The sequence below is a fragment of the Opisthorchis viverrini genome, assembly GCF_000715545.1.
Source record: "Opisthorchis viverrini unplaced genomic scaffold opera_v5_112, whole genome shotgun sequence".
NCBI lineage: Eukaryota > Metazoa > Platyhelminthes > Trematoda > Opisthorchiida > Opisthorchiidae > Opisthorchis > Opisthorchis viverrini.
In genome coordinates, this window is record NW_008751770.1 from 765741 (window position 1) to 779012 (window position 13272).

Genomic DNA, 13272 nt, shown 5'->3' on the forward strand with positions numbered 1-13272 from the left:
GGTTTTACCGATTGACTGACCCCGCCTGTCAGGACTTCTCACTTGGACTTTTTGAAACCTGGACAATTTTTGATTAGGTGTTGGTGATTAAGTTATTTGTGGATTCTACTTTCCCACCACTCTCGTTTGAACGCTCGTCCTCTGCCCTGTTGTCTCCTTTCCTCTCATTCTCTCCCTCCTCCCCCTCCTCTCTCCCATCCTCACCTCCCCCTGCTCCTCGCTCTCTCTGTCCCTCTTCCTCATCTATTTGGTGTTGACTCATCAGAATAATTGCGCCAGGACAGAAGGACGACTGTTCAAAAGAGAGTGACGTGAACATGAATCCTACAAATTCCGCAACCACCAACATCTAGTTTTGATTTACGACAAATATACTTATTTGCATGCCAATTTCGCTTTCGTAGGAGTCTCATCCGGAACCCACCTTAATCTCCCATTTGTGATGTCGTTTTTGCTCTACATTCGAAGGAGAAACTATAGGCACCGTGAAATATATCTTGCTCTCTGTAGTGCCGTGAACCATGGAGAAACAGTTTTATCATACAAACAGACCTAACCCTCATGTTTGCAAGAGTCTGATGGAATTTTCAGCCTCTTTATACGAGGAGGCTAGTAGCTGAAGCTTCAATTCGCTTTTGATTTTATCATTCTTATTTAATCTCAGAAGGATTCGGGGAATGCTTCCAGACAGGATAAGTCTTCATACTACCAACAACACTGGGTGCGCCCGGGCCGATTTTCAGCTGCCTCCTCTAGCATTATAAGCTACTATTTGCTCCTAACTGTGGTTTGTTACGTCCATTGGACAAGTGAGAGGAGCCAGTTTGCTCTCCAAAAATAACGTCGTTAATGATTATCACGTATATTTTTTGAACATCCTTCCAAAATCAACCACAAAAACAAGGATAAGCCCCAGAAGTTTGACGGAATTGCAACAGTGATGGAAAAGACAGCTACGGTTGATAAGGTGAGTAACTGCCGCTATGTTATTGACAAATGTGCACAGCTACACAGAATCTTACCGATTTGAAGGATATTTCCACCTTTAAAAGTTAATAATTTAGGTGCGTAAGGTTACTCTGCGACCACATGGTAGAAAATCACCTAAAATATGGCGTTAACCAGCCCCCAATCACCCGTAAATTTGTCAAGTGCTAAAACTAGGAGTGCTAGTAAGCAAACCTACAGGCATTATACTTGTAGGTACGGGAAATGAAGAAAGCTGACCAGCATGGTAGGAGCGAGAATTTGCACATTTAGTTGTGATGACTGCAGTTACGGCAGCGAAGCATAGGTGTTGAACATTGATGTCATACTGTCGATGATGATGATGATGACTGCAGTTGATTATGTATAAGCGACTTATTATATGCTGTTTCTTTCCAGGAGCATAGTGATATAACACCGGGGACCCAAGCTGATCCGATAAGAAGAGAATATTCTACAATCCAGAATGAATCAGGAGAAATGCCGGTAAGCTTTTACCATCCACCCGTTGTCCTCGATACTTTCAAGCAAAGATTCTGTGGACTCTTAAGGTACTGAAAATACAAAAAGGCATTGACAAATCTATGAGATCTCGTGGCATACTTCGCACGTACTACTCTAACTGAATCACTTGCAACATGAAGGCTGTTTTTGGAACAATATAACTTCCTTTCAGCAGTTGGTTCGATGCCCAGACATTCACTGCATCCTGTGACAACCATCTGCATGTTAGCCCATTAAGTACACGGTTTAATTGGGCGTATCTCTAACTAATCTTGATGAGTGATTTCACCGGAAGAAATAGCCGTGCATAAGACAGTTTAAGGGTGTAAAGGCTCCATGGAAATAAAATGTGCCGCCATGGATTGCACGTATTGCGACACACATGTAAGTTTTGATCAAGCTGGGTAATTTGATTATCTAGACTTGAGGTCGTTTGACTCAGTAGATCGGACTAAAACTCCGCTGATGTCCAGTTATCTGTTCTTGGTTCCCCGCCCTCAAAAAGTTCCACAAATATAAATTACACCAGGTTGCATACTGTATTGCCCAGTAATTCTCGGATTCACTCAGCTGATTGCAGTGGCACATTATGAAGCTTGCCAGCCGAGGGATACATGCTGTGCGTTCAGATCACACGCTTTACTACAAAGCTCTTCACTACTTTCATTGAAGATGATCGTAGGCGGGTCGTCGTAGTGCTTTCAAATATTGACCTTGAGGACAACTTTTACTGGGGCAGGTTCTCACTGCTTTTTGCTTAACTCAATACCCCCTCTTTGGACTTATATCCAGTCCGCTACAGGTCATTTTCTAGTTTACTTTCATTTCCACGCTTGTATTGTTGGTCGTATTTCTTACATCCTTCTGCGTTGGCTGTTTTGTTCTTGATCTGCAAGACCCTGTTTTATGTATATCAAATCGGTGGTCTTTTTTCTTTCACTCCGGCAAAATCTGACAGTTTCTGTCGTAGGCTGTAATCCATGGAACGACCTCTTCCTTGAAGGGCTGGTCTTGCAACGACCACTGTGGTATCGTGGCCAAGCTTTTGAGACAAAAGCTCCGGGTAAAGACTTAAGAATCCCTTCGGTTCAATTTTTGTAGCCTTGGAGTTATCACAACCTGTATGGAATAAGCAGACCAAGGTGTGCTCATGCCTTAAGAATGTCTGAATGCAGCAGGACAGATAGCGGGAAACATGCATCACCTAATCCATTTCCTAACTTCCTTGGTAATGCGTTAGAAGATGATTTTGTCGTATGTTGATTACTCGTTTATTGGGTGACGATTGATTTGTCGGCTCACTTAAACAGTTGGCTTGCAACGGCTTCACCCAAATTCGGCGAGATACGGTTATTGCGCGCATTGTCGACTCTGTACTATACAACTGCTCCCTTTCGTATGTCTGCGTTGATCGAAACACTGATGCTCAGCGGAACACACCTACTGAGAACTAACCACCATTTTACTCTTCACATTAAGTGTAGCTTCAGTCATGTAAGCTCAAGGTTTCAGCAAACAAATCGGGTGTTCCATCATTTGTGGCTCATTTATTTTGGTGCTAAATGTAATGACAATCATAAGCATCTTTTACGCATTGATACAGAGGCCTTGTGACAAAACAAAAACCAAGAGGTGGGAAGTACCAGCACAATCGAGAAGGTGTTTACACTGATTCATCTAATGTGCGAAGCATGAATCAAAAGATCGTTTACTTGTGTGTTGACAAAAGGTTTAATAATAAAAGTCCAATGTTCACTGATATCAGCGTTAGGAAACCTGAAGGGAATATCTTCGAAAGGCTCTCATCTCTGTGCTGATATGCCAACCATTACGCTCACTCCAACTAATTTCTTTTTGTTTTATCTACTGTGTTTTTCTGAATGCCTGGCTAGCAGAGATTCTAAAGGCGTTTTTCAAAAGTAACGGTAAATATTTGTAGTTTGGTTTGACTAATTTCTTCAAACTTAGTTTAAAGTTTTAGTTTTTATATAGCTGGGCGAATTAACTTTCACATCTTCATTTGAAGGACTATCCGAAACAATCTTTACACTCGAGGTAATATGAGTCTTATGTAAAAAACACAGCTGCTGGCCGGCCACATCGTCCAAGTCCGGCACGCTTGACCTAAGTTCTAGTGATGCTGACTGGATTTTAACCAGGCGTAGACTTACTGACCATACCTGCATAGTTCATCAAGTGGCTGAGGAGAGTCATTCAGGCGGACAACACTTCTTCCTGTGACTCCAGTCGATCCTTGAATCTGCTGATGGGATAAGTTCATTAAGTCTATTAAATGTAACTGGACGGAGAAGAATACCCCCAAAAGGTTGTCTCAATTTCGAATGGTTTGAGTTTGTGTGAAACTATTCAGACTTCTCCCCAAAACCAAATGGCTTCACCAGATTTGTCGTTTATTTTCCTTTCTGTTTGATTTTGTCTCTGACTGAACCATTCCCCAAGTGATAAGAAATCGAGGATTAGGGACAGCTGTCAAGTAAATGTTGATGAATATAAACCTTATGTAAGAAATTTTTCCGCTATTCGGCGATCAATGGACTCCCACTGCAAATGGAGTATCACCAGTTGTTCTTGACTTCGGTTTGTTTTTTCCACTTCAATGTGCATTCAGAATTTAACGGTCTTGCATTTTTTAAAAGGCTAACTTGGATGCTTGAGTCCTGTGATCACTTTACGTCTTGGTGACTGTACTGTAGAAGAAGTCATCACCACATTGCGAGCACTTTTTTGCTACACTGTTATTTGAGCCATCAGAAGAGAATTTCATGGAGGCTAAAGGACAGGAGGCCGGTGAAAAATAACCCTATTAAAAGCTCCCCTTTACGGATGAGGAGTATTTAATTCTGTCAAAGGGATCTAAACAACTTCACTACTCTGTTTGCGAAGCAGGAGAGAGATAGATGCAGCAAGACAGCGAATTAGCGTGTAGATAAGTACTCGATAAAGAAACACAACTGTTAGATCGGCAAACAGAATCCACCTAGTGTTAGTTGGTTAGGCATGCATTACACACGAGACAATACCACTGTTTTTTGGATAACGAGTCATGACATGACGATGAGGGGCATATAGTACATCTAGTAACTGTGAATCCTTCACACCTTTGTGTTTGGAACCTATACACGCTTTTGGAAACAACAAAGGATATGAGAAGCTACCTGGACTAAGCAAGCTCCCCATTTTGCAGCTGGACGACCTCGTTTATGTTGTTGACTTTGGGAGATTGAACGTTTGCTCATGGTTTGCACTTACCCCGTGTTACACTGCGCTCTCTTCGGTTAGTTGAATTTAAAAGGTGTGAATATCTTGCTCCTCTGGGTGTTTTAGAAGTCAGAAGACTTCCAAAAGACTGTCAGGTTGCCAAGCATTAGGATTTCCATCCTAGGTCACATAGTAACCTTCGATACAAGTGGGAAAAACCATACGACCAAAGGACGTCGTCCTCAAAAACAGTTTTTTGCTTGAAAACTGCAACATTTTGTTTTGTAATTTATAAACCTCAGTGATGTATCGTCACATCCCATGACATTCCTTACGTATTTTAGTGCTCTATGTAACTAGCTTGATGCTCTGTTGTTCCATTTGTATGCTTCGTACTGCCTGATCTGACCAACTTTGTCAGAACTGTTTGGATTGGCGCACTTGACATTCAGAGCATTTTGTGTAGGGCGGATGACATCGGTATGCAGCTCTCAGGCCAGGCTACACAAATATTTATCAAAGGCACATTTGGCATCAGCAGTTTACCAGTGGCGCTGAAATGTCATTGCGGTGTGGGAGAACTAACCGGACTTATTAAGGCTTATGCTCATCGGATATATGTTTTTTGACCAAGATGGATAACATGAACGAAGGCAGCGCCAGACAAGGGAGCTTGAACAGTCCTAACATTCTATCCTGATCTTTGCTACAGTAGTGGCCCAATTATGTTGGGCCCAGTAAGCAATGAATTAAAAACTTGCGTGCAGCCTTCGCGAAGAAAAGTCCTGTTCCAGCATTGGCTACTCATTGGGGTTACATAATTTCGTCTTGTCTTTGAATAAAAAATTATAATGTGGAAAAATAGTTGATAAAGGACAGCCGTTTCAGCAGATGCGCTTTACCATAGTTTTTCTGATCGATTGAGGCAAGCTGCCAGCTCTGACACAGTCTGGTATAGTTTGACATGGTGTCACTCGATTTGTGATCTGAGTCTAGATGTGATGCCATGCTGTCAAGTTAGGTAGTGAGGATGATCTGTGTACACCTGGTTCGCCACCAGACAGGTATGAATACAAAGTATCATAAGCAGAATGGCTGTTGGATAATGTGCAGGTATAACTCATGAGCGTTCTGGTAGACGCCGTCACCTGACAAGTATACACCTCACAAATAAGGAAGTGCGTAATGTAAGCATGCGTGTCAGGAGGTTTTGTAGCATTGCTGGTGGATATACTGTCAAGTGTAAACAACAGGCTGGGGTAAATAACAGAAGAACACCTTGCCAGTGATCGCGTGTATTACACTAGTTGCGTTATGTGGCGCACTGCTATTGTGTATCATCAAGCGACCAGGCGCTCTGATTAATGATTATGTAAGGGTGAGTGAGAAATGCATTACGACCAAAAGCCATAGATCCTTCAGATAACATGGACCCGTTTCGGATGCAATGACTGCACAGTAGTAAAAAAGTGCAAATAATTTCACAAAATCCGCCTGTTTTACGGAGAATCCTTGACGCACATCCGCTTCATTCGTGGTTCATGGTATTTGAATTCCACAATTTTTAACCATAACCATTCAGCTGTAAGGCCCTTTCTGAAAGAAGCACGAGGGTCGGGATAATGCCAGGATGCCAAGCCTAGACAGGAGAAGCCGAGAGGCAGATGTCGGGTTCGAACTACTAACCTTCCGGTTAGTAAATCTGCGGTCTATCCACTGAAACATCTCGCATCTTCCATAATTCTGTCTAAAATATTTTTAGTCCTATACTCTTCGTGGCTGGCTGCAGTCCTTCAAGCACATGTTTTGGACGCTTATTTGTTTCCAAAAAGTTAAGCCACTAGTACCTCCTAAAGCTGCCCAGAGTATGGAACATGGGCCTGAAAAAAAACCCGAGACCACTGATTGCATTGATGGTCAGAATTCATCTCGTTTTGGGTCTGATACGCAACAACGATACATTTTAAACTTTGATTTGCTGATAGAATCTCAAATTAAGTGGGAGAATTTATCGGATGATGAGCGTGCATAAATGCAATCGATAGGCCATGATTATATAAGTATATATATGAATATGGATTAATGTGTTTGCAGGTGTGTACCTCGTGTTTCCAACGTGAGAGTTTGAGGAAAATGCTTATATCGTCTACGAAAGCATCTGAGTATAATCGGGGCAGGCTTCAAAAGTTTGAATAGAACATTACTTGGCTGGAGAGTCCCATGACGAAATTCATCTTTCATTCCGGATCTTCTGATTTCACCAGAGCAGCTAGCTGCCTGGAGACTACACCTTCATATACCCTCATTTTTTCTGCATTTACGTGTGACATACTACATTATTTTCCACAATGAACTCACATATTAGTGCTACATACAGTATAGAAAGCAGCCATTTTTTGCTTGTTGGGTCTTTCATCATCTGTGTGCCTGAAGGCGTGCTATTTACCAAACGTTCAGGAAGAAGTTTAGACGAATGCGAATTCTACATAGAGTGCGTGGTTATTTTTTAACTAAGCTAAACCCTGGAACGTCAGTATTTTACACTGCCACTCTCGGTCAGTGCGCAAGATTACGACGGTGTTTACCATCCACTTGAAACAAAAAATACTTGGTATTGAAAAAAAGGTGCCTGTAACTTGCAGTGAAGCGTAATCCGTATGGTATGTTTATTGGGGAGGTCAATAGCCTCCAATGAAAGCAACAATTTAAAATGAAGAATTCACTCTTCAAGCCAATCCAATCATCACTAAAAAGTCGAGAAGCATCGTGGCACTGTTTTCTCCTTGGTACGGGTCGTCAGTGCTCATTGATGGCAAGGGTAAACCTTTGCTAGGTGACTTTTCAGCTACTGATGTCGTGATTCTGATGCTCAATCAGGCCGAAATTGTGGATTGATACGTTATTCATGTTACAAATAGACTAGCGTTCATAGTGTTTCTTAACCTGGTAAGTCTTTTGATCAAACCTTAACTACACGATTGTTGACTACAAAAACTGCCCCTTTTAGTTAACTGGATCAGTTGCCGCCGCAGAAGACCACAATGATGTATGTTTGGTCAACCGACGGACCGAAGGCTTCAGTAGTGCCACTCTACCCGTGAGTTGTCAGGATTTAAACCCTGCCTAAAAACCCACAAATTTTCCTACCAATGAGAGAACTATCTAGGAACATTTCGCGTCCTACTCATGCCAATGCACCTCCTGGGTATAACAAACAACGCATTCACACAATGATAAGGAGTAGATTAACTTCGGTGGCGGCTAAAGGATAGAAACAAAGAAGCTTTTCCGAATTATTTTAATATTTCTTTTAAGTGTGGGAACAATGTTTCCATTTATTTTTGGCATCGGAATACAGGGAGTGTGTACCTATGCGTTTAAAGAGTCCAGTGTGACGCAACTTTTGTTACAACCTACCTCAGCAAAACCGGTGTCATTTTCCTTTTTCTTTCCTTCTAGCTAAAGATCCTAATCAAGACACCCTGATTTCTCATCATGATGCAAGAGATGAACTCAGAAAGTGCATGTATAAAAGTTGCTGAATGGCGCACTTATCCATGTCTCAAAGTATCTGCAATGATTGCTGTCTTCTGGTTACGTTTATGAAGTGGAAAAAAGTTGACGGTGAATCTAAATGTTCGGTCGGGTCAGCTTGAATCAACGACACTCTTACATAGACGTAAAAGGTCTTTCAGAATTTGGAAAGATGCGGTCTAGAGATATGAAGAGTCAGGGGAATTACAAGAGTAAATTCAATCTTGTTCTAGTAAGATCACTTAGCCTTAGGCATCCTTTTACGCCACTTCTGTCCGTGGTGCATCTGGTCTTGTAAGGAAAAGAAGCCAGATAAGGTGCGAATGTTTTCGCCGCATGTGCCTTAAAAGTAGTTAGGGGTTTTGACATCCAAGGTTAACCTCGCGGAAGGGCTTGGAGAAGCTCCGGTGTGCTTTGTATCCATAATTTTAACAATAGACGCACTAGACTTTCTGAAGAACTTGGCCAGCAATACTAGAGCCAAATTATGAGAAAGCAAAAATGATTACATATTCTATGGTTTTTATCACGACAGTTGTATATATATATATATACTGCAGCCAGATATTCGCAGGTAGGAGCTTCAATGCGTGTATTCGCAGTACAGATGATGTACAAATCTTGGATCGCAAACTGCATATCACAATTTTGTGGGACAATCAACTCTGAGTATTTTTGAAGTTGCGAGGTTTGTTGATTTCCGTTGGTGATTTAATCCAGTTAATAAAGCAAATTTAATGATACACAGTCGATAAGCACAATTAAGCTATTTTCTCCTCACTGAGAATAACCGACTGTGAACATTCCACGAATATTGGGGCTTTGGAACGGTTACCTTCCGTTCAGGGGTCAGTCAAATAACGCTTGTTTACGAGCGGCTGATCAGCAGTGTAAATAGTTCTCCTCTTAAATATAATGTAGCGCCACTCGCCCTTCAAGCACGGTAACTACATCAACTTGTGGAGTATAGAATGGGATCCCAAGTGACGACTTCTCAGATGGAAGTTTCAATCACGTAAAATCGTTTTCGCTCTGAGCTACTTCTGAGTGTTGTTGATGTGGGCGGATTGGGCCATTTTCAACAGAGATTTCGTTCCGACAGTGTGCACCACTGATGGTTCTTAAAAAGGAATAAAACAGCCCTACAAGGCTCCACGGCTTTACAGCACAGCTTGACTTTACTGGCATGATGAAATATCTTTCGGACACCAAGATAACAGTTATTGTGGGTAATGTCTGATGATCTGAATGATGTCAGTCAGATCTTCAAGCATTCTACCCATTCTAAAGTTTTCACCATAAATCAGTGTGCCTTTTCTCTCTACTAATTTTCTTTAGCAGTGGAAGAAGCACCCATTTTGTTGTTAGCTAGTTACAACTTTCGGCATAACTAGATTATATACGTGCACACAATTCAAGGTTTTTACATGGTACACGTGGCAAATCCGGTGAGCTCAAGCTACAACCAGCGAGTTTTAAATATATAGGACATTAGTAACTAAAAATTATTCTTCCACCAATACAAGTACCAACTGCATCCTAGTCAGTTATATTTCGCACCTTGAAGGGCCGCAGAATTTTATGCTCCTCACTTATATTCACCCTTTGCAAAACACGCTGAAATGTATGCTCCAATCAACACTTAAACAGCACACCCATCGAAGTCAGGAAGATAAGGACTTCATTTAGTCGTGTTCCATCCTTAAGTTCTTGTTTACATAACCGCAATGGCTTCTGGAGTTAGTCAACTCAAGTAAATATAATGTGACAATGTGGCGCTCACTAACAACGGATTTGCCTGTACAACTTTCTATTTAAAAGCGTCACTGCTCTGTTATATAACTTCATTTAGTCGTGTTCCATCCTTAAGTTCTTGTTTACATAACCGCAATGGCTTCTGGAGTTAGTCAACTCAAGTAAATATAATGTGACAATGTGGCGCTCACTAACAACGGATTTGCCTGTACAACTTTCTATTTAAAAGCGTCACTGCTGTTCGCTGTTATATAATTGAAACAAACCCGGTTTTACTGGAATATAGGGTAGTGTAAATATATATATATATATATATATATATCGTTTTAGGAGCCTCCACATTACGCCCTCTATTCACCTGTTCTGGAGGACGATCAAGATTTTTTGGACTTGATGATGAAGCTAGGTGAACCCGGTCACAAGGTGAGCCAGCCGTTCAATCCTTATTTGATCTGTTCTCACGTATGCATACGAGTGATCCCCCGAGTTTGTATTTTTAGAGAGAAATAAACGCGTGTTTTTAAATGTTTTACTTCCACCAGGATACTCAGTTTGAGCAACTGGCAGACTGTTGGACTGACGTGTTAAATTAAAGTACGCCTGCTTAACAAGATGACTCTATGACGAATGCGAGATAAGTTTTTTTTTAAATAAAATACAACAGCTTTTATAGGCATCGATCACACATTACCGGTCAATAGGTTATGCTCTCAGGCGCATTGCAACAGGTGTCTGCTTAAGAAATGTGAACGGGAGCATTTACCAGCGGCATTTTTGCGCCATTTCAAGATTATTTCAATGACATAGATCGAAGCATTTCATGGTACTTCATCTCCATGAGCTCTGTTCCACAGTAACCTGAAAAGCAAAGGAATATGAGTATGATCCTTTCGTACTGGATGGATTAATTCGACAGTTTTTAGACTTTGGGGGTTCTTCCCATAAATTGATATATTCATTGCAGTTACAATACTCATTGCCGTATAATATTCACACTCGAATTTATACTCCACAGGACGTTCAAGTATCAGCTTGCGTCAAAAATGGAAGAAACAGTCTCACTGTTGCCACAAATCCCACTGTTTCAGTCGATCGGGAACACAGTCACGTTAGTTTTCCATGATTTGATTTTTTACTGCCAAATAAATTCGGCTGTTTCAAATGATTTGGCACATAAATTTGTTTGTACCCACTACATCACTATCTTGTTAACGAATGCTTACGTGGAAACTTGAGGCATGTGACCACAGACACAGGGTAATGTTTAAAAACTCACTGTCGTGCTGGTAGTAATTTCATTAAAAAGCAAGGGATCTTCTCCATGTTTTGAATTTTTCCGACCGAGCAACCCGCAACTGAACCGTAGAAAGCTGTCTATGGTGAGCCAAAATAATAGACAGTGACTTGCCTACTCAAAACTTCCGGTGCACTTCTTAGCCCGATATGTTACCAGTGGAAGCTATCACCGGAGGGGAATGAAGATTCGCAAGTGTCCCCAATGATAGAAATACTATCTGATCACGATGGAACAAACCTCTCTAATTTTGAATCGCAATCAGAGTAACTATGTCAAGTGACACTACCGTCTCCTTCGGTGAGGCTCGAGGGTCTTATTGTCAAATAAACCGTTTGGTCTTCCTCCGTAAGGTCCGTTACTGACTTCCAACCGTATTGATAGCCATGACCCCAATAACTTTCCTCCATTTTTCTCTTCGACACTACCCAATATTCTGGCTTGACCTTCACAGATGAACTACGGCTTGTCCCCACTTCGCGGTATAAGTGGCCGGTTAAGCGTGATGGCGCATGGTCCTATAGGTTTCTTTCATCGTAGTCTAATGGCCAAGCAGTACATCGAATTTTGGTGTACTGCAATATAAACTACTTTACGTAGGCAAGAAATATAGTGGCTAACGTTGTTCGCATTCAGAATCACTTCATCGGAATTTTTTTGGGTTCCTCGGAAATGACTGGTTGGGATGATGCCGTTTCGTGTAGTGACTCCCGAGGCTTACATGATCATGAATACTTATTCTGTTATAAGCTGCGAATTGTCTGAATTCAGCGTCTGCATATTACTTCTACGATGTCCAAGTTTTCATGAGCAAACAACTGGTTAGTCGGGAGGTGCGTAAGCCTTTGGATGGGCGTGCGCTTAATTTAACATGTAATTTATCGTTTATAAAGAACGCCGGGTTATGGTTTATGCAGTCAACAGAATGCGATCAAACTCTTTTCATCAGTAGACTTGACGATAATGTATCGAACTTTACTTTAGACTTTAACTTTCTGATGCAAAATCAGGGGGTGCTTTCTCTGTTCTGCTGCGCGCTTCATCCGCAGAGTAGCCGACTGAATTTTCCTGTCAACGGCACCACACCTTACATTTTGATCACCACCCTAAGCCCAGCAGACCGTGTTTCATCCATTTCGTTCACACTGACTAATGACCCACTGGAGGTTCTTCATCCGCTTAACATATCGGCTACAGTCTGGTGGTGAGCATTTATAGGTTTCATTTCACAGCTTTTCAGATATCTCTGACACACGTGTGTATTCTTAAAGCAAGTATTTTTCTTGTATTAAATATGTTGGAACACTATTTTTGATGAAACAACTTGAAAAATGCCTTCCACGCCCAGTTATTGTGTCACCAAGCTCACTCCAAACACTGGTGTCCAAGTGTCGTGCAATAATGTGATTTCATATAAACAGAGCTCTGTGGGTCCCAAAATCTGATTGTACCCAGCTGTACAACCCTCCAGTTCTATAACGGCCTCAGAAGATTCAAACGGTTTTCTCTCGTAGTAGATGCGTGGACGCACTACGATAGAATATCCTAGTTGAATGCCACATGGTCCAAGCGGAGGTGGAATCACCAAACCGAGACTTAGTTGACGGATGGAATCTTGATGCTTTGTCTAGCATTTTCACGTAATCGTGGTGTGGACATGGCGTACGACAGGTAATGATCTATCCACGGTCGTGCAACCAGCTCAGACAGTGCGGAGTTCCAGGTTTCGGCCAACGAAAGAAATATTTTTTGTGAATGAACTGTGGATTCTAGCATCAGTACACTCTAACGTCTGCAGGATCAACAACGACCGTTTGTTTTCCATGTAGTACGACCAAGTTTAACCACCGGTAATTGATTAACGTAACAGACGACTTTGTTTGTGCATTTTTTATTACCCGACGAATTTTTGACACAAGAATGCAACAAGTGGCCATCAGACAGCATCAGTAAGACTATCTGGCCCAAACCCACAAAAG

General features: G+C 41.6%; 1 protein-coding gene across 1 annotated transcript in view; it reads left to right on the forward strand.

Moving 5' to 3' along the window:
• Window positions 1-835: 835 nt before the first annotated feature.
• The window catches only part of T265_13881 (hypothetical protein), a gene marked incomplete at both ends in the record, with an annotated part of 28100 nt that continues 15663 nt past the window's right edge, over window positions 836-13272 (forward strand). Inside the window, 4 exons of the mRNA XM_009170949.1 lie at window positions 836-967; window positions 1387-1473; window positions 7718-7807; window positions 10330-10422. Of these exons, the coding sequence (XP_009169213.1) occupies window positions 941-967; window positions 1387-1473; window positions 7718-7807; window positions 10330-10422 (297 nt within the window). The remainder of the gene's footprint in view (window positions 968-1386; window positions 1474-7717; window positions 7808-10329; window positions 10423-13272) is intronic.